Source organism: Lycorma delicatula, chromosome 11, assembly GCF_047948215.1.
Source record: "Lycorma delicatula isolate Av1 chromosome 11, ASM4794821v1, whole genome shotgun sequence".
Classification (NCBI taxonomy): domain Eukaryota; kingdom Metazoa; phylum Arthropoda; class Insecta; order Hemiptera; family Fulgoridae; genus Lycorma; species Lycorma delicatula.
Window position 1 is genome coordinate 47,282,844 of NC_134465.1, and position 23,213 is coordinate 47,306,056.

The 23,213-nt window shown below is 29.0% G+C and overlaps 1 protein-coding gene across 1 annotated transcript in view; it reads right to left on the minus strand.

Moving 5' to 3' along the window:
* Positions 1-23,213, minus strand: part of LOC142331934 (soluble guanylate cyclase 88E-like) — a 51,805-nt gene that overhangs the window by 16,456 nt on the left and 12,136 nt on the right. The window contains exons 3-9 of the mRNA XM_075377987.1: positions 22,422-22,600; positions 18,981-19,162; positions 15,268-15,391; positions 8,161-8,305; positions 7,824-7,950; positions 7,073-7,277; positions 2,884-3,030 (exon numbers count right to left, since the gene is read on the minus strand). Of these exons, the coding sequence (XP_075234102.1) occupies positions 2,884-3,030; positions 7,073-7,277; positions 7,824-7,950; positions 8,161-8,305; positions 15,268-15,391; positions 18,981-19,162; positions 22,422-22,600 (1,109 nt within the window). The remainder of the gene's footprint in view (positions 1-2,883; positions 3,031-7,072; positions 7,278-7,823; positions 7,951-8,160; positions 8,306-15,267; positions 15,392-18,980; positions 19,163-22,421; positions 22,601-23,213) is intronic.

A 23,213-nucleotide genomic window follows, 5' to 3' on the forward strand; every position in this document is an offset into this window, starting at 1 on the left:
TATTAGCAGTTATTGTTAATTAATCTAACCAATAATAAATTAAAAGAAAATAATAATACAAAATGGAATTAAAATAATAAGCAGCTTAAATCTACAACAACAAAAAAATTATTAAATTTAATGAATAATTATCATCTAAACACACAACTTGATTAGATGTCTACATTTAACGCCAGAAAGATTATTCATGCAAAGTTTACGAGTTATTTATGCAATTCAGAGAATACCAAAAAATGATTGCATATTAAAAAAAATGTTTGACACAGGCAAGATAATATTTTTAACCTAGTGTACACTAAGAAATTATTAAAACTTCTTATTAACTATAAGGTGGTACCCAAAGATTCAAATTTGCCTTATAAAAAAATCTAAGTTCAAACAAAATGCACTTAATCACTATCATATCTGAAGACATCTCTTTTGTAGACTAGGGAATAATATTAGTGTATTCATATAATCAGTTTCCAAGAAATTTTCTTACATTAATATGTGTAAGACACCTGGTCTGAGTACCTGCAATGTTTATTTTTTATGGGACTTATTCAATTGCTTATTAATATATATTACTGGTTATATTATCTTATTTTTGGAAACAAGAAAGATGTTACAGACAGCAGATTTCAATAAATTGGGGAAGAGGTTATAGCCCGACATCTTTGATGGTTTATTTATTTATAATTTTAGATGACTCCCATCTACAATATTTCATCTCTTGGGCCTCTCAAAAAGTTAGAATCAATTTTAAGAGAAAAAAATGGACTGTTGAATCACTACTTGGCACCACTCATGTATCACGCAATCATGTAGACTGATATTTAAAAAATTAAATATTTTAACTTATCCTTGTGTTTATATTTATGAATGTATATCTTAAAAAATAATAATATCCACTCCTAACAAACCAGATGAACTGTTTTCATGTAACTCAACAATATACTTTGCCTAATAAGAAAAAGTATTGTGCTTCTGTTGCCATTTTAATAAATTACTGAATCATTTAAAAGATCCTCCCACCAATTTATTTAAAATACAATTAAAATGTTTTCTTTTACATAAACAACAGTATTTTAATAATGACTTTTTAAATAAAACTAACTGAAAAACTAAAAAATCCCCTGAATTCTCTGCATTTTGTTTAACATAAAAATAATAATATCTAAATAGCTTTCACTAACCTTCGGGTTGTGAACTTTTTTTATATTATATTTTAGCATTTAGCATCTAATGTTTTTTATATTATAATTATATTGTATTTATGATGCTTTGATCAACATTTTATATCATTTCCCTTAATCTATTCAGGTAAATGCTGGGGCAGTTCTTTTTTTACCTGTGGACTTGCATATCTATTCATTTCCGACATGATTTATTTACTTTGCACATATTGATTTCCTACAGTTTTTGAGGGCTGCCCTTTGAACTTCAGCAACATTTTCAGGTACTGAGCTGACTAATGGACAACCTGAATATTTATTTTTGTCAACTGATATGCGATAGTTTTTAAAAAGATATTAATAAAATTAATTTTAGATAAAGAAACCTTGACTTCCCAAACAATAATAGGTAGGATAGCCAACCACTACCTGCAGGATTTTTTATCCAGGGGGAGTAATTTGTCTAGGAAGTTTTTTTCATTTTTATTATCCATTCTTCTCATTTGTCTTTCTTCCTTCTTTCTCGTTATATTTGTTCTGCGAATTTTGGTTAGAACCCAAAGAGATGAGGTTTGAAACAAGTAGTAGCTCTGTTTGTGAATCTATCCAGGAATTTTGTTTTGAATCTGATGACCATAAAAGAAAGCCCACTCCAGAATTATCAGATAAACTGAGCCTTCTTATATATATATATATAAATGTTGATAATGCAGTAGTCAAATTTTCTTTAATGTGATTTTTGTTTGGAGGTTTAATTACCTTTTTAACCAGAAAAGAATCATAATTAATTAAAAATATGGAAAGAAAGATAAAGAGATAAAATAAGCAAAAGTTGATGGATAGAAAACATTAAAAAACTTGTCTGGATTCTTCAATAAATAAATAAATATTGAAGGCATATAATCAGTTATGCAAATTAGAAAGATATTATTGATTATTAATTTTTACTTTCTGATTATTAACTTAACTTTTTAATGAAAAAATGGTTATCAACAGCTATGGTTATTACCCGGTGAAAATTGGTGGTGTATGAAAATATTGCACACCTGACTGGGATTTGAACCTGGGACCTCCACATGAAATGCTGAGACTTCTATACACTCGATCACCGAGGTTGGCAATTTAAATGATTTAATTATATGATTTTAATTTTATTTAAATAATTTTTTTATTTAAATAAACATATATATAAAATAAATGTATAACTTTTTTTAGGCGTACTATGCTGTGATATTGTATACATTATAGATACACCACTTGTTGGACTGTAAACAGTTTTCCTTTTCGCTATTTTAATTTTTCTTAAAAATATTATAGATTTAAAGTTATTACACTTGAAATTACAGTTTTATACTAAATTACAACTACTTAACATTTTTTGTTGGATAATTGATAAATTGTTTAATAACTACAAAAAGAATTAGTAAGCCAATCTAGTACAGAGGGGAACAAATAAAAACAAACAATCAAACAACCCAAACGCATAACCTTTTTTCTATAATAATTGAATAAAATTAAAAAAAAAAATTAATTTATATAAAATTATAATTATTAAACAAAATTCAAATTTTAAAAAATGTTATAAAAAATAAAGTTACTAGTAATATTTTATGATTTAAAAATGTATACATTTAAAAAATAACATAAATATAAAAAAGAAACTTTAATCTATTAGATGCAACTATCAAAAACATAAACAAATAAATCAAATAAATTAATTATAATTTACTTTGTATACATGATTCCTTTCCGTTAATGTATCAAATATTGAATACATCGCATTTAACATTGAAACAACTTCCATTGGTGTAATTCTGCTACATATTTCCGTAAAAGTTACAACATCAGAAAATAGAATGGACACGCTATCAAACATCTGTGAAAATAAAACAAATAAATAGTTTTAAAAAAATTTTATAGAGTAAATATGAATTGCTTTACTAAAATGAATGGTAAGAAAAAAATAATTCTTTTATATATATATATATTAAATAACAGTCATCATTCTAACAATGATAATAAACTCATTATAAATTTGTACTTTATCAGATTTATCATACAGATTTATAAATACATACATGTTCCTATAAAACAATACATTCATACTGCAATTCTGTGTACTTATAAAAAAAATTGGCACAAAACATAAAAATATATGTTTTGTGACAATTCTATTGTAGCAATTAGCACCACTGTTCTAAGATCAGTATTTTTAATACATTAATAATTTCTTAAATCTTAAGAAAAATCTAAAAATCTATCTGTATTCAATAGAGAACATAAGTTTAACAGAACGTACAAATTAGATCAGAAAAATACTAGAAGTAAATTTTTATTCATCAAACAATACTAAAATATCAAACATGCAACAATGTGTATTCAAATTTTAAATGTAATTTATACTTTGCCTGAAAGGATTAATATTATAACTTTACAAAATTATTCATTTTTGATGGCAAACTGAACCAAATTTATTTTAAGATATTGTTTTTAAAATTCAAATCAATATTTTCAATTAATTTTGCAGCTATATTCAACGATGTTGCATTTTTCACTGTGGCATTAACCGACTTTTGGTTAAGAGACATATTTAGGGTAGGTTAGATTTCAGTTTGGACTATTTATTTATAACTTTTTATTGTGTGTTTATATATTTAATGTAATTCAAACATATTCAGATATGATCTTTGTTGAACTTGTCTAGAATCTTTAAGTTGCATAAGGAGGAATCAAATTAAAACCATAAATATTTCTTACCTTGTAATTTATTAAATACACAAGTTACATACATAAATAATTTTATGATGTAGTCTCTGTGGTGTTCAATGTAGTTTTCAAACTACTTGAAAGTGTATGGAAATCACTATAAAAATGTTTGGCTGAGAGTGTAGCCAATCATTCACTACCTACATCTGTTGTAGCAGATCATTCTTTGCTTATATCTCTTTGATGGACCATAAAATGATTCTTCCTATCATCTTTTTGTGCTATCCAAAGATATAAAAATCATTAGGCATAAGGCCTGGTGATGATAGCACATACGGAGGACATATCCGAATGTGAAAGACAAATTTTGGAGATTTCCCAATTGAACACATCATTTTGGAGTGAAGCATAATTATGGTACGACAAGACATGTTTATATTCTCAAGCTCATATTGTTTGGATTTAATGGCAGACACTTCCAGATACTTTTATTATCGGCAAAATATAGATAATATTTTGTGCTTCACTCACATCCATATGGGTAGCTGACCGATGCATTATTATGTGCTGATTTTTCTTCATCATTTCCAAATGATGAAGGAATGCTGCATAACCTCAATAAAAAAAACAAATTAGCCATTCAGTCACATTTGACTCTTGGCGATTCCATATAGAGATTTTCTTGGCAGGTCTTATGAGTTGTTTTCCATCCTTCCCAACGTGGTTAAATGAAACCAAACCACCAAAGAAAACCGGTATCCACAGTCTAGTATTCAAATCCACATAAAAGCAATTGCCTTTACAAGGTCTCAAACCTTAGAATTCTTGACTTCAAAAATCAGCTGAATTTGCGACGAGTTTAACCACTAGAATAATTCGGTGGGTTACATCATCATTCCTCAATATGTCCTTAACCTAGCCGGGGAACATAGAGTATTAATGTTGTTTAGGAACTTACTGGTTCACTCATATATCTGACTTAGTGACAGACATGCATCATCATACTGAATTTATGTTTATTTATGAATTTTGAAATTCATGATTTCACCCTCTCACGACTTAAAAATTAAATGAGCATACTTTTCCTCTTTAAACTATGTTGCAAGCGTAACCACTATTTAAGAAAAGCCAATGTGTTATGTTCTGTTATTATGTTGCCACCTATTGATCATTCTTTAAACCGTGAGTATTGTAACAAGACCGGTATAGCAGGCCTTAGTAACGGATTCCTACCAATTATCATGAAAGAAATATAAAGTATAATAATTGGAAAATCCAAAAAGGGATAAAAAGGAGAATCCTTTTTGTAAAGAATAGATCTGTTTAACACTCGTCCTTAGTTATATTACCCACTGTCACACAATGAACACCTGTTGTACGGTGAGAAGAGACCGGGTTTAGAATTCTTGGAAACAAAAGTCTCAGTCAACTGGTCTCATGTTTCAACTTGGGTCCAGTCTGACAGGTAAAGAGGCTAACAGTATAAATAGCCCAGTAAGATCAGCTAAAAAAGACTTTTATTAGAACCAGTCTGCAAGATGTTATGGTGTTGGTCTCACAAGGACAGTTCTGCGAGGAGAGGCTGCGAGCTGCGTGGAGTTGTGTGGATTTGGCGGAGTTCTGCGAACCAGTCCAGCGAGACATTACTATGTCGGTCCAGTGAGGAGAGTCCTGAATCCAGCTCAATATGAGTAAGGTGACACCATGAGTAAATCCAAGTATAGAAGAAATACTATTGGTGAGTTACAGTAAAACTATTAAGTGTATAAGTGAAAGAAATAATGCAATAAACTTCATTCATAAACTGTTAGGGTAGATAGCAAAGGTATTTGCAAGTGAACACTGTAAAATTATTTGTTAATACAAGACTATTCATTAGAAATGATTAAAACTAGCGGTTTATTTTGTTAATGGGTCTGAATTCTAGTTTTCTATTTATCTACCTGGAATAAATTCCAAAAAATTATTAATTTTGAACTCTGTCTTATGTGTAATCTGCATTTATTATTTACTATTGACATTTTTCACTGTTTGATGTATAATATTTTGATTGTTATCTTTGTTGATTACGCTCTGTTTTTATGCCATGCTTACAGTTTTGATTATGTTATGTTTTATGTCATGTAATACATTATGTATTAATTATCTGATTTGTTAATATTAACAATATTATTATCATTTACTACTATTATCCTGATTATTATTGTGGTTGTAATTACTATATTAATGTTAGAGTATTTAATATTTTAATTAACTATTTTATTATTATTACTTATTATTTTCATTATTGTATTTATCACCATTGTTATTATTATTAATTTGTCAGGTTGTAATTAAGAACATTTTAAACAATAAATTGTAATTATACAAACATTCTAAATTGTTAACCTCTCAACATCCTGATCGAGCTGCAAAACACTTGACAGTATCATTATTAAATAAATATAAGATAATAGTACTTCAAACTTTCAACACATTTACAAGTTTTTCAACTGATTCACCCACATAGTTAATCTTAATAGATTTATGATTTACTTTTATGAGTCTGGCAAATGATTTTACATCAGATTCCAAATACACTTTTATATGTTCATATATTTTTAACTGTCCTATTTTTTCAATGTAGTACTTTGTGCAGTTTGAGCAGTTCTTCTGGTGTTCTACGTGGAAACAAGCCTGTTATGCCATTGCTGCCCTCTAGCCATCTCTGGCCCATGCTATTTCCTTTATCCCTTTGTAGTTTTTAATTTTTATCTCTTCTATTAACTTCTCCTAGTTTCCTTTTTCCTTTTCATAGCAGTTAAGTTTACACATATCAGGCTTATACATAAACCATTAAACAAGTGTTTGTTTTTATTCTATTTAGTCCAGTAAATTTTAAGAGCTTTTTCTGAATCTTCATTTTTATGGGTTTTTGGATGGTGTTTTTTTTAAATTTTGGTTGTCTTCCTTTAATTTTTATTTAATTTTTTTTTGTGTGTAGATGCTTCAGAAAGCAAGTTGTTGACACATTAATAAAAAAAAGTAATAATATATATTTCTATTTACATGAGTTTTATATTAACCATAAATTTGAAAAAAATAATATATTTAACTAATAAGAAAATATTACAAATAAAATACAAACAACAAAGAATTAATTTAATTTATTAACATTACAAGCATAATGAAAATCATAGTAACATTACATTATATTGTATTCTGTTACTTACTTGACAGGTATCAATTGGATTTTCACCAAGTCTTAATCTATCTGCAACTTGTTTAGGTATCATTTGATATAAAAGTTCATCTGTCCTTCTCATTTCTTCATCTAATTTACGCATTGATTCTTCTAACTTTTTAGATTTTTGTTGTTCTTGATCTAGTGCTAGTTTCAGTTCAACTGATTGTTGTGTTCCTGCCAGCATTAAATCTCTGTACAAGTAAAATCATAAAAGAAAATACTTAACTGATTTTATATCAAGTAATTTCTAATAAATTAATTTTTACTTTCCTCTCAATATGTATATAACTGCTATAGCCATAAGGAAAAGTATGGTGATCAGTCTGAATTTCAGATTTGGAGAGTTTTACAAATTTCAATGTAACTTTCCAGTATGGGACCACCAAGTCCAAGCCCCCAAACCCGGGCAATTCAAAATTTTAAATGGAAAGAATAGGTTTGTGGCACACATCATTTTAATGAACAATGAAAAAAATCTTCTGATGTAAAAACTATCAGGTTATGACTACACTAGCAAAAGTGGTGGCTACTTAATATTTTCAAAGCTAGTTGTGAAAGTGACCTACAGTACACCCCAAGTAATGGTCTGAAACAGAAAAATAGGTTGTTTTGAGAAAGGAACTTTGATAATTTTTATTTTCTATATTTACCAGTTGAAAAATTTTTAAGGGTCACATATTTCATGAACATTCAGTATATTACAAAAAAACACTTTTTTTAATATAATATTTACTAACCTGCTGAAATCATGCATTGATAAATCATTAATATAAAGACCGGTTCGTACTAATGCATTTAAATCAGGCATAACTGGTGTTCCTAAGTACATCATCATTCTCCAATTATCCATATATATCATTTGACCTGAAATTAAAAGATATTCATTAAATATGATAAATTAAAAAAAAAAATCATCATCCTGAAATCTGCTGATTCAGGGTTGGATCTGATTCAGACTTAGACTATATAACATTTTATATACAGGCATATATAGAGTCGCTGGCATAAATACCAATGACTCTGGTCACTCTTAGAAATAAATTTTTATCAAAATTCTACTGTAGAAAAAAATACCTTTAAGTCTAAGATGTTTTTCATCAGGACTACCTTCTAATTCATCGCTCATAACAACAACATCACGCTTTCTTTCTGCTGGTTTTTCAGTAAGTACTGGTTCAACCGTAACTAATTCAAATATATTATTTGTTCTATTTAGAATCTGAAATAATAATGCAAATTTGATTACAAATACTTCAACCAGAGTAAAATTTGATTTAAATTAAAAAAAAGATTAAATATGAATACTTTCTGAATACACAAATGATGAAAAAGCAGGATAATACATAAGGAATAGGCTATGAAAATATTCTTCGAAAACTGCCGAGATTTGTTTGTTAAACCTCTGTCTTTCTTTAGCAAACTTCTGGATTACAATTTTAGATAGGGAAAACACCTGTTGCATGCCATAAATTATTTCTCATGAAAATAATTATTTGCTACAAGTAAATCTGGAAAACAGCCTTTCATTAAGTAATTAAAAAAAGGTTTCCACGTAGTTAGAAAGTAAATCAAATTTTAAATTAAAATTTAAAAAAATTATTTTAATAAAATGTAACTTACTTTATGAAATTTTCTAAAAGAATTTGTAAAATTAATGATTGAAAATTATCTATCTGTATAACACTATTAATTATGAAACAGAAGGATAGTTATAGTTTGAACTTCTATAGGTATAACAATATCCTAATCAGGCATGGCAATTTTCAAATGTTACAAAATTTATTTTTCATCAGAAAATGGTTGTGGTGTGTAGTGTAGCTGTAACTGAAATAACAATACAGTAATTTTTAGATGCCATAGTTTACAAATATTAAAAAAAAAATTTGTATGAACTATTTTTATCCATGGATAATACGAAGGGAAACCCCTGGTTTTCCCTGGTTTTTGAATGTGTGTGTGTGTGTGCGCGCGCGTGTTTGTAAATATATATACATGACTATTATAAGCCAGTGCCATTAATTAAACCAAAGTACAAGTCAACAATTTTGACAATCAAGTAAAAAAAATAAAATAAATAGAAACATAACTTGGAAAACTGGACCCTTTAACATTATTACTTCAAAGAATAGAAGGTAGGCAGCAATAATATTAATCTCAGTTTACTGCAACATAAAGTGGAAAATTATGAGACGAACTATATTATTATGAGACATAATATTGGATCATTAAAAGATATAAACTGGAAAACAAGATCTTCCATATGATAAAATGATTCAGTAGATTTCTATTCTGAATTAAATTCTGCATTAAGTTTCAAAGTTTATTATAAAAATACTTTATAATGAAATATACGTAAAAAAAGATTTAACAGTGAAATAGCCCAACAGGTAGGTAAAGTTACTGATATTAACCGAAAGTTCAAGGTTCAATTCTTAGCTTGGACTCACTCAGCATTTTTCATCATACACAAAAATGAAAAAGAGAAATACTTTTTAGGTATCACATATTAAAAAAAACTCATTAGATCAGTATTTTTAAGTATGAAATTGACTCATACTATAAGTATAGAGAAATAAATATTCGAGGGGATGTTAAATGAAGAAAACTTAAATAATTTTATCTCCTAATTTATTGTTTATAAAAGGTAGACATTTAAATAATTTTTTTCAAATCCCCATGGTGTGGAATACAAGTATTCCAACTCTTTAAAAGTGAACAAATATCTCAAGAAAAATTCTTTTGAATAAGAGAGTTGCCACAAATTCACCATTTGTTTCATTTCTTCAACAAATCTGAAAGACTTGTCATTCATCACTTTTTTTAAGAAATTCAAAAGTGTAGAAATCACACTCATTTGTAAGTTATAAATAAACAATACTAGACAATGAATTAAATCATATCATATTCACATATTTTGACATCATATCTAATATTGAGGAATGAGCCTTCATGGAAAAGATTAATCATGTCTCTGCAGATCAAATAGGTCAAATCATGTAGCTGAAAACACACTGTGTTGTTTGTATTAAGCAATGGATTTTGGAATGAATTAATTTTGTTCAGTCTTATTACTATCTTAAGTTTATTAACAGTGCAGAGTCATAATGCCTCAAAATTGTGTAAATGATGGGGATGCTTTTTGTTATGTATCTGATTAGTTAAATTTATTTAAAACTAAGGGTGATAGAAAAATTGTATTTACAGTTCTGTAATGTATGCAAAAAAGCAATTCAAGAAATGATATCACACTTAGAGAAGCATTAAACAATTTTTTTTTGTTTATCAGTGTTACCACATCAAGTAATTGTTTATTAAGAAAAAAATTCAGTCAAGTTCTACACAATAAATATCAGTTTTTGCTTCCTTATACCTTTGAATTCATAGGCTTTGGATTTAGAAAATCACAATGGAATATTTATAAACATTACTAGCAGTTCCTAAAAAAATTTAAGTTTCCATAGACAGAAAAACAGTCCCCAGTCTCACAGATTCACCATTTCATAATCCACAATGTAAAACTGGTTACATCATATTGACTTATTTACTTCAATAAAGAAAGGATGAAGAAAAATGGAAAAGAGGAGTTCCATTATTCTAAGAATAATGGAAGAGAGTAAGAGGACAATCAATTCATGGAGGGACTGCTTCTAATCAGGATAGTTTATTGTCTTGCCCAAGACTAAGATTAAAAAAATAACTAATACATCTAAGAAATAAGAACACAGTAGATTTTCGTTATGCCAACTTTCTCTCAACTATCTAACTCTTTGAATAATGAGCCAAAAAAATGAATATTAACATCAACAGTTACATTAATGTTAAATTATTTAAGTTCAATTACATGTAACTGTAACTTAAATGTAGATGTAGATCTTAAACTACTTTACAGCAGGTGCATTTATGTATATAATCAAAAAATTATATCAGTGACAGCCATTTTTTTTCCTTGTCATGATATAATTCCTGTTCTGAATCAGTAAACCTTAATTTGTTTTTTCTTTTTATTACTAAAAATAGAAGTTTACTAGCAATGCAAACTGTTAATGATCTATACATTGTGAAAGCAAAGAAGTGTAATATTCCATATGAAAAACAAAACAATGAAAGCAAAAATCTTTAACAACAACATTGATTTTTTAGAAATATAAAGACAAGAAAAAATTAGTATAAATAAATAATTACACGAGTAACTAGCAAAGTACAGAAATAATTCTTAATCATCAAGAAAAGCTTTTCAATTTCTGTATTTTAATAAAAAAAAAGGATAAATAAAATAAGGGAATTATTTCACATATAATGCTGTAATGTTCCTATAAAAAGGAAACCTCAATTCGTTGAAAGATTTTTGGAATTGTGGTATCACCCATTAATGAATCTGTAATACCTAGATCTTAAAAAATAGCATCTTTAAAATTGAAGGATGTAAAGTAAAAATAAATGGCAAAGACATGAAATCATGTTTAACAAATTAAACCTTTAAAAATCACGGAATTTCATCAGTACTGTATGCAAGTTCCAGCATGCTGTCATATAATTATGATTACTGATTGCAGCATATTTTTTTATTTAAAAAAAATATGTTATAGCATGTATGTAAAATACAATTCATAAATTAAACATCCGTAAAATAAAATTTTAATTCATATTTCAGGGTAATGAAATATTTACATTTTTATAAAATAATAAAAATCACAACTCATTTCCTAAACAAGTAGCTTTAGTGGAAAGATTCCATCTGTCCTGCTATATGCGCCTGATGTTGGCTTGGGATTCTTGTTTTGGCATGCCACGATACCTAAGTGATCGCTCTTTAACTAAGAGGTCGACAGGGGGAACCGATGATAATACACAAGCCGTCATAAGAGATGGTGCGGTATGCAGAAGTCATATTTATAAGAGCTTGCCTATGCAGAGTTCTAAGTCTTGCAACATATCTTGTAACACAAAGTGCTTTTTTCCATATAGGTGCAGCATACAATAATACAGAGGTTAAAGTTGAGGCAATGACCTGCCGCCTAGACGTGGAGCTTCATGTCCAGCCAACAATCTTGTTAAAGCCTTTGCGGTATTCTTGACCTCTTTACATTTCTGTGCGAGATGAGGACTAAACTTTAGAGCTGGGTCTATAATGACACCAAGATATTTTGTTACTGCCACACGGTCTAGTCTACGATCGCCCACGCAGAGATTTAGGTCTCTGAGTCACCTTCTTCCAGCCAGAAAAATATAGTGACATTTATCTAAAGACAAAGATAGTTGTCGGTCCGAGAGCCAGTTATTAACTAATGTTAGCACTTCATTACCGGTAACTTCAAGGTCACGTTCAGTTTTGACTTCAATTAATATAGCCAAATCATCAGCATAAGCAACTATTTCCGAGCCTTCAGGTAATCTCAGTCTGAGTATTCCATCAATTACTATTAGCCAAAGCAACGGGCCTAACACAGACCCCTGCAGTACTCCTCCATGAAGCTGATATCTAAATTTACCTTCGAGCGCCTCGACCAAAGTTCACCTATCAGTCAGATATTCTCGTACTTGTCTTTTGATATAGGAACTAATCTGTTTGTCCGTGAGAGCTGCCATAATCGTATCCCACCGGACCGATCCAAAGGCATTTTTTATATCTAACAGAATAAGCAATGGGATTCTTCTGGTACACCACGTACCAGATCTGACAGATAATACCCAGTTGGTAATTTTATCCAGAGCTTGCAGCGTGGATCTATGTTTCCTGAACCCATACAACATAATACTGTGTAAACCGATTAACACTGGAATCCACAAACATAAAAAATAAAATAAAGTAATTACAATAAATATTAAACTGGAAAAATGGATGCACATTTACCCATATACAAGCGCAGCATCAGAATTAACCTTTGAAAATCACGTCACAGAAATCTGACACATATAAAGATACAATCTTCAACATGAAAATTATACATGACAGTCATGAATTTGAAATTCTCAAGCAATAAAAAAATTTACAAATTCACTATATTTGACCACAAATTGAACAAGTTTAACCATTTTAAGAATGAGTGCTATAACTGGTTGTTGGTGATTGAGAAGGTAGAGGATTAGAGCATTTGGCTTAACCCCATTGGCAATTCAGTTATTAGGCTTGTTATGCAGTGTTTGATAGCTGCTTATTCAGTCGACAAACAGCCTTCCTACCTGATACTTAGTTTGTTCAGTTCTTAGCACCCTCAGCATGGAAAACCACACCTAATCCATAGAACTAATAATAGAGATGAAGGAATCAAGGATAAGAAAGTAGGTGGTGAAAAAGTCAATTAATAAAAGGTTCCCCGATTTACTCATCAGGGTATGAGTCACACATTACTTAGGAACAGCATCATTTATAATATCTTTTCAGATAAGACTTTATCATAGTCTTGAAAAGAACACATAATTGCACTATTTATTATTAAGGTATGGAGTTGTAATTTTTATCAATTTAAAAAACCAAATTACGTAATTAAATTATTTAATTATAAAAACTATCAGCTACTTACCGTTAATATTATTATTATTTTCTCTTTTTTTCACGTTAAGCACTTTCACAGAAAGTATGTAAGTGTTTTGTTGGAATGTATGAAATACATTTTTAACCTAATATAGCTAGGAGTGTTTGATAAAATCATGTAAAATCAAGAGAAGGTTCTCATAGTACATTGTTGAAATCATTCTTAGTTTCTCACACTTCCACTGGAAGCATACAACGAGTTTCAGTCGACATATTTATAATCCTGTTGGCACTTGTTTGAGTCAATCAAGTATTGTAATTTGTGAAAAATTGATAAAGGAGAATTTCTTACAATGATCAAATTTAGTTTCTGAAAGATGAAATCACACAGGAAACTCAAACCAAACCAGATAAATGTTGTGAAGAATCAGCCATTGATTACAAAGTCTACAAGTTGGTAGAGCTATTTTTCTAGAGTTATTAGAGAATATTGAAAAAATACCCATCATATGGTAATAAAGGATAGAAGATTAAAATGTTCAAGATTGCTAGGACAAAAATCATAGTTTATATGAATATCTATAAATATGACAACTATATGTAAAATGTACGTTGCCAATTTGCTTACAATTGATCAAATGTGTGAACAAGTAAATATTTCTAAACATAACTTAAGATCGTTTCTATGTATTTGAGGGGAATTTTTGTACAATTTCACAATAGTTGATGAAACATAATATTTCATTATCAACCTGAAACCGAGGAACAATTGAAACAGCCAGGTATAGTCAAACTTGCTTTAAAGAAGGCAAAAACCATTCCATTAGCAAGAAAGGTGATGGCCATTGATTTTTGGGATGCTTATGGCACAATCTTTATTGTTTCTTAAGGTTAAAACACATAATATTATGCATATTTGCTAGATTATCTAAATGAGGAAATAAAGAAACAGTGACCACATCTGACAAAAAAGAAGGTTTTTTTCACTAAGACAATGGAACACTTCATTTTTCAACAAAATCGTTTGAATTATGTTATGAAATTCTTCCACATTCAGCCTACTCACCAGACTTAGCACCTTTGTACTATTATCTATTTCCATATGTGAGAAATGACCTGTTGGAAAAAAATTTATGCAAAATGATAAAATTATTGCTGGAATATTTTTGCCTATTTTCAAGACTTGAATAAATCATACTACAAGAAAGGGATTGAAGCACTTGGAGTATATTTTTTAAGTGTATAACTTTGAAAGAAGGTTTTATTAAGAAATAAAAAAAGATTTTTCTCAAAAAATTATGACTTATTTTTACATGGACTTATCAAACATCCCTCTCATATTTATAATTTCATACATTTTGATGATAAATTCTCTGAGAAAGCACTCCACATAAATAATAGGGAAAAAATTGTAATAAGTAAAAGCAGTTTAAAATTATTTTTATAAATAATTATTATCCCCTACTCGGATGCATTCTGCTACACTATTTATATACTAAATTGTTGTTTGCATTAATTTATTTCATTTTACCTACTTATTTCCAGTTATTACTTAAATCGTTATTAGTTAAATAATGATATCGCTATGTTAATCTTAACTTAACAAACCAAATCTTTTTAAATAATTGGCATCATATAAGTCTCAATTAAGCTGGTTAACAGGAAATCTACTGTATTTCTTTGATTATAAATAAAGTAAATTTTTATACCGTTTGAAATTTAAATGCGATAAGTGGTCTTACTAAATCAAACCAGTTTGTTATTTTTTTTCCAACTAAATCTGGTAATATAACTAATAATGAGTTACCAATACTTCTAACAACCATATCAGAACTGAAACAAATTAAGAAATATTTTTTATAATCATTATTTAAATAATTAATAAGAAAAAATCAGTAAAATTAAACTTAAAATGTAATTTACAATCTCTATATTTACAATAATTTTATAAAATTATTTACAATATGAGTTCAAATAAATATACAGCCTAATTATTTTTTATAATAATATTATAAGTATTTTTTCAGGTGTAATTAATTTTTTCTTATTGAAAATAATAAATTCATTCTAATGAATTTAAGTGACAATAATCACAGTAATAATTGCTTCTCATTGATCAATTTTATTTTTTTTTTTTTTTTGTCTTCAGTCACTTGACTGGTTTGATGCAGCTCTCCAAGATTCCCTATCTAGTGCTAGTCGTTTCATTTCAGTATACCCTCTACATCCTACATCCCCAACAATTTGTTTTACATATTCCAAACGTGGCCTGCCTACACAATTTTTCCCTTCTACCTGTCCTTCCAAAATTAAAGCGACTATTCCAGGATGCCTTAGTATGTGGCCTATAAGTCTGTCTCTTCTTTTAACTATATTTTTCCAAATGCTTCTTTCTTCATCTATTTGCCGCAATACCTCCTCATTTGTCACTTTATCCACCCATCTGATTTTTAACATTCTCCTATAGCACCACATTTCAAAAGCTTCTAACCTTTTCTTCTCAGATACTCCGATTGTCCAAGTTTCACTTCCATATAAAGCGACACTCCAAACATACACTTTCAAAAATCTTTTCCTGACATTTAAATTAATTTTTGATGTAAACAACTTATATTTCTTACTGAAGGCTCGTTTAGCTTGTGCTATTCGGCATTTTATATCGCTCCTGCTTCGTCCATCTTTAGTAATTCTACTTCCCAAATAACAAAATTCTTCTACCTCCATAATCTTTTCTCCTCCTATTTTCACATTCAGTGGTCCATCTTTGTTATTTCTACTACATTTCATTACTTTTGTTTTGTTCTTGTTTATTTTCATGCCATAGTTCTTGCGTAGGACTTCATCTATGCCGTTCATTGTTTCTTCTAAATCCTTTTTATTCTCGGCTAGAATTACTATATCATCAGCAAATCGTAGCATCTTTATCTTTTCACCTTGTACTGTTACTCCGAATCTAAATTGTTCTTTAACATCATTAACTGCTAGTTCCATGTAAAGATTAAAAAGTAACGGAGATAGAGAACATCCTTGTCGGACTCCCTTTCTTATTATGGCTTCTTTCTTATGTTCTTCAATTGCTACTGTTGCTGTTTGGTTCCTGTACATGTTAGCAATTGTTCTTCTATCTCTGTATTTGAACCCTAATTTTTTTAAAATGCTGAACATTTTATTCCAGTCTACGTTATCGAATGCCTTTTCTAGGTCTATAAACGCCAAGTATGTTGGTTTGTTTTTCTTTAATCTTCCTTCTACTATTAATCTGAGGCCTAAAATTGCTTCCCGTGTCCCTATACTTTTCCTGAAACCAAATTGGTCTTCTCCTAACACTTCCTCCACTCTCCTCTCAATTCTTCTGTATAGAATCCTAGTTAAGATTTTTGATGCATGACTAGTTAAACTAATTGTTCTGTATTCTTCACATTTATCTGCCTCTGATTTCTTTGGTATCATTACTATAACACTTTTTTTGAAGTCTGACGGAAATTCCCCTTTTTCATAAATATTACACACCAGTTTGTATAATCTATCAATCGCCTCCTCCCCTGCACTGCGCAGTAATTCTACAGGTATTCCGTCTATTCCAGGAGCCTTTCTGCCATTTAAATCTTTTAATGCTCTCTTAAATTCAGATCTCAGTATTGTTTCTCCCATTTCATCCTCCTCAACTTCCTCTTCTTCCTCTATAAAACCATTTTCTAATTCATTTCCTCCGTATAACTCTTCAATATATTCCACCCATCTATCGACTTTACCTTTCGTATTATATATAGGTGTACCATCTTTGTTTAACACATTATTAGATTTTAATTTATGTACCCCAAAATTTTCTTTAACTTTCCTGTATGCTCCGTCTATTTTACCAATGTTCATTTCTCTTTCCACTTCTGAACACTTTTCTTTAATCCACTCTTCTTTCGCCAGTTTGCACTTCCTGTTTATAGCATTTCTTAATTGCCGATAGTTCCTTTTACTTTCTTCATCACTAGCATTCTTATATTTTCTACGTTCATCCATCAGCTGCAATATATCGTCTGAAACCCAAGGTTTTCTACCAGTTCTCTTTATTCCGCCTAAGTTCGCTTCTGCTGATTTAAGAATTTCCTTTTTAACATTCTCCCATTCTTCTTCTACATTTTCTATCTTATCTTTTTTACTCAGACCTCTAGCGATGTCCTCCTCAAAAATCTTCTTTACCTCCTCTTCCTCAAGCTTCTCTAAATTCCACCGATTCATCTGACACCTTTTCTTCAGGTTTTTAAACCCCAATCTACATTTCATTATCACCAAATTATGGTCGCTATCAATGTCTGCTCCAGGGTAAGTTTTGCAGTCAACGAGTTGATTTCTAAATCTTTGCTTAACCATGATATAATCTATCTGATACCTTGCAGTATCGCCTGGCTTTTTCCAAGTGTATATTCTTCTATTATGATTTTTAAATTGGGTGTTGGCAATTACTAAATTATACTTCGTGCAAAACTCTATAAGTCGGTCCCCTCTTTCATTCCTTTTGCCCAGCCCGTATTCACCCACTATATTTCCTTCCTTGCCTTTTCCAATGCTTGCATTCCAATCTCCAACTATTATTAAATTTTCATCTCCTTTTACGTGTTTAATTGCTTCATCAATCTCTTCGTATACACATTCTACCTCATCATCATCATGGGCGCTTGTAGGCATATAGACGTTAACAATCGTTGTCGGTTTAGGTTTTGAATTTATCCTTATTACAATGACTCTATCGCTACGCGTCTTGAAATACTCCACTCTCCTCCCTATTTTCTTGTTCATCACGAAACCTACTCCTGCCTGCCCATTATTTGACGCTGAGTTAATTACTCTAAAGTCACCCGACCAAAAGTCGCCTTCCTCTTCCCACCGAACCTCACTAATTCCTACTATATCAACGTTTACCCTATCCATTTCCCTTTTTAAATTCTCTAGCCTACCAACCTTTTTTAAGCTTCTAACATTCCACGCTCCGACTCGTATTTTATTTATTTATTTATTTTATTCAATTTTATTTATTTGAAACTATTTTATATATAAATTCCATATGTACATAAATGAAGCACCAAACATCATAACTGAACCGAACTCACAAAGCGAGAGCGCTTTCAATCATCTTTCTTGTTTGAGATTTTTTATCATAATTTATTATAAAATTAGTACAGCAATAATAATGAATAATATTAAAAAAAACACATCAGGAATTGAGAATGGAAAATGTTTTATGATGAGGATGAAAATTTAAAATCAGTATAGTGAATATAACAGATTGAATATTTTCTCGATATCCAAAATTAATTGAATTGTCTTGTTCATAAATTCTTAAAAGGTTATCATTTTTATGTTAAAATTTAAATTTATAAATAATTTATATATAGATAGATAAACTGAATATATTTTTGTTTAAACTTACCTGAAAACAATACAAAAAGGAAATATTTCAAACAATACTGATGCGCTAACTGGAAGATGTTTTTCTTCTCTTGTCATAGTTAAAGATGCTAAAGTAAATGCCCTATTATCAAATGTCAGCTGGAATGTTACATGAACCGTATCAAATAATAATTCTTCTCTAACTAACTCTATACGCATTTCCTAAAAAAAAACATATGTACATATAAATAAATAGAAATTTTTATTTTTTTTTATATTAATCACAAATTTGTATTATTTTACTCTCTCGCTGTTCAATGCATTAATTATTAAAGAAACAAGAATAATTATTTATTTATTTATAGCAACAATTTGACACCCAATAATAGTAAACATGATGAATGACAATGAATTTTGTAACATATGAAAATCCTATGCCTTTCTGAAGCTCAAACCTAGAAACTTCAGATAAAAGCCAGAGATGCTACCACACTGTCATGGAGATCAGTGATTCTCTGCTTCTTAGATAATAATAATAATATGTATAATCAGAAAGCTTTTACAAAGATTATCACTCTTTTATGTTGATTTAAGAGAACAATAAGAAAAATAGAAAATTGAATTCTGAATCCAAAATTACAAATTAAAAAACAATTTTTTTGCGGTTTTAACTTGATATAAATGTTAAAGATTAACCTTACATCTGGTACCACTTTAAGCTTCACTTAAAAATATAAAATGAATTATGTATTTAAAAATCCTCCATCATTAAACTTATTTAATACTGTTACTCAAAACATTGTAGAGTTGTATTAATTCCATTATATATTGCTTTTTATTTAATTAATTCACCAGTCAACGATAGTAAAGATGGAAAAAGATATGACCACAATATAATAATTTTTCTAGTATCCATCTCCCTGTAATGAATAAACTTTCTATACAGTCCACTATATCACTTCTACAGCATCTAATGATAAAATAAGAAAAATTAAATCATGTTTTTGAACTTATGGTTGCAGTTTTCTATTTAGAAAGAAAACTCTACCAGGGCTTTAACAAACCACAAGAAATGGTTATTAAATAAAGTAATGATTGCTAGCATATCTAGAGATATTCCAGAATGCCACTGGAGCTGCAGAATAGTGGTTATAAAGGATGAAATGTACCATTGTGATCATGTTGTAATGATTATGTATCATAATACATAAAGATGATAAAACTATTTTAAGAAATGTTAATCATTTTTGTTTATTTTAATTTCCAAGCTATTACAAGCTAATTGTCTAATTATGACCATCGATGAGAGATGAATTTTAGTAGTATGAGAAAAATATCAAGGCTGACTGGGATTCAAACCCAGAACGAATCAGATGAAGTAGAGATACTACCACTCTGGTACAGAGGTTGCCATATTACAATAATAATAAAAATAATACACTAGAAATATTTTAAATATCTTCCTTTTTAACTCTTTATATATATATAAAGAATTATATGAGTTGCAGTAAATATTTCTAAAAACAAATTTCTTCTGAGTTTTAATAAAGGACAACATCCAAAACATAAAGAAGACTGCATTTCACTCAAGAAATCATATAATTAATCGATTTCAACCCCATCCAAAATAATACAATTTTCAGAAGTTCAAAAAAAATCCAGTTGCAAAAAATTATAAGATTAACTTCATTTGGTGAATACTTTTCATGCAAAACAACTTTTTAACCTTTATATCACAATTCAGTTATTTTAAACAAATATGACCATTTTGCATTGATGTTATCTAAAATCATCACCAGAATGAACTATATTTATAGGTTATGTTGTAACCAACTTTAGATAGGTTACGGATGAAAATGAGTGGTAAAAGTCTACATTAATACATAAAAATAATAATTTGAAAGTTATTATTTTTGAAAAAATTAAAATTATTTTGGTTATGTATTATTTATGCTTACTAAATACGAATACAGAAAAATAAATATTATTACTCTCATTATTTTTAATAAGCAATATTTAAACACTTATTAATTGGTAATGAAATTACCAGTTAACAAGTCAACAGCCAAGTTACAGACTGGTACACATTTTTCCGAAATCAATGTCTAATGTTCCTGGTCTAGTACACAACCTTTAAGTTTGACGATATCTTAATATTCCAAAATTGCTATGATATTCTTGGAACATTTGAATTATTTTCATAGACCATTACAATAACGTTTTTGTAAGATATGTCTTTAATGTTCTAGACGTAATGAAACGATAAACAATTTATATTTTTAGGAAATAAGTATTCATTAATGACACACTTTTGTTAATTTTGCTTTCTCTGTTTTATTTTATGTAAACATTTGAATAGTTCTCCATCCTTGTAAGAAAAATAAGCAAAGCAGAAATGCCTTCCACTCCTGCTAAGATGCTTATGTAACATTTGAACAATCCATTTGCTTGTGTATGAAAATGTAAATTTGCATTAAGTTTGTAACAAAGATTTCATGCATATATGTATAGTCATTCAGTATTTTGGTAAGGAAGCTCCATCAGTAGTAACACTCTGGAAATGGAAAAATAACCTTTTCCAACGAGTCAGTCCTCAGTTGGAAGTCCGTTGAGATCGGAAATTGGGAGGTCTTTCCAGTCATTTGAGTATTTTTAATACTGTTTAAGGATCCTGAAATTACCCATTTCATCTTAAGTCAACCAGGTAAAGGTCTTCATTACTAAATAAATATTCTCTGCCTTACATTTCAGAAAATAATTAAAAAATCTTGGGTTTAAACTATTTAATGCCTGCTTAAATATTAATGAGCTTTACAAATGGGATATGGCTTTGAGGAAAACTTGTTACAAAACAGTTCTAAGTCATTTTTTCCAATGATCGATCACAGACTTCTTCAATAATTGTGACATTTACCCAAGTAATATATCGCAGAAAGTGTATTTTTTGTGTAAAGAAAATCCATACTTTTATGAGGAAATAACAGACTATCTGTCACAAATAATGAATATGATGATATGGGTAACCATGTCATTTGTGGCCATCTGTCACAAATAATACCTGAAACACATCTGATAGGACAATATTATTTAAAGGAAATGTTAACATCATTTTATACCTTAACGCAACTGAAAACCGTTGTCAGAGATTATTTTTACAACTCTGATCCTTCAACATGGAAGGGAATGTCTAAATACACTTGATAACCAATAAAATTTTGTGTGAACAATCGAGGAGAAGATACAGATGTAATTTAAAGTAAGTTTTATGAATAAAAACATTAAATCTATTTTGTCATGAATGAGCCTTGTACATACATTAAAGTAATTATTACATCTTTGAAATTTCCTCTTTTTTTAAAGTCAATTAGAAATGCAGCTTCATATAAGTGTAAATTTTTTTTTAGAATTCATTCTATTACAATATTTTCTGAATTAACAAGAATTAATTCATATAAATATAGTATTATAAAACGTAACATACCTTATGATAAAAATGTCTTGCGACTTCTCTTATTTGTCCCATTGTATAATACACAAATCCTCGTCTTTTACTTCTGTAATGTAATGTAAGACCTTGTCGAGTTTCATTTTCACAAATAAATGATGGTGCTCTCATTCTCGGATATGAAAATTTGAGGTATTCATGTAAATTATCCAGACCTATACATATTAAAAGAATAAAAAAATAAAAATGCCAAATTTAATTTAATTTTTATATTTAGTACAATTATCTATCTTTCTTACCTTCATCATAATTAAATCATACATTCATATGTTTCAGATAAATTCCATTTTCAAAACTCGCTGTATAGGCAGTTCTTATACTTTGTAAGGCTTTATATGCGTTAGGTTATATGTCCCTTACTCCACTCAAATCAAATACATTATCTGGCTAGTTTTTTTCCTGTTCTCTATTATCTATTGGTTAACTCCATCTATTTATTTTATAATTATCCATTTCCTGTTCTTAGCAAATGAAGATTCTTAAATAAAACATCCACTTCATTATTAAAATGTTCATTTATAATCGTTTTTCCACTATTTCATAATTTAAACATTTCTTGATTTTCAATCTTTTTACTTTTACACAATTCTGGATCAGCTTCATCGAGTCTTCCATTTTCAATGTGACATGTCTTTCTTTTATTAAATGTGTTGCACAGTTAGAATCTTGTTTCGCATATATAAAAGATCTCATATTTTTGTTAAATCTTATTTTTAACATTTGTCCCGTTTGCCCAATATAATTTACATTTTATTTTGTATAAATCAT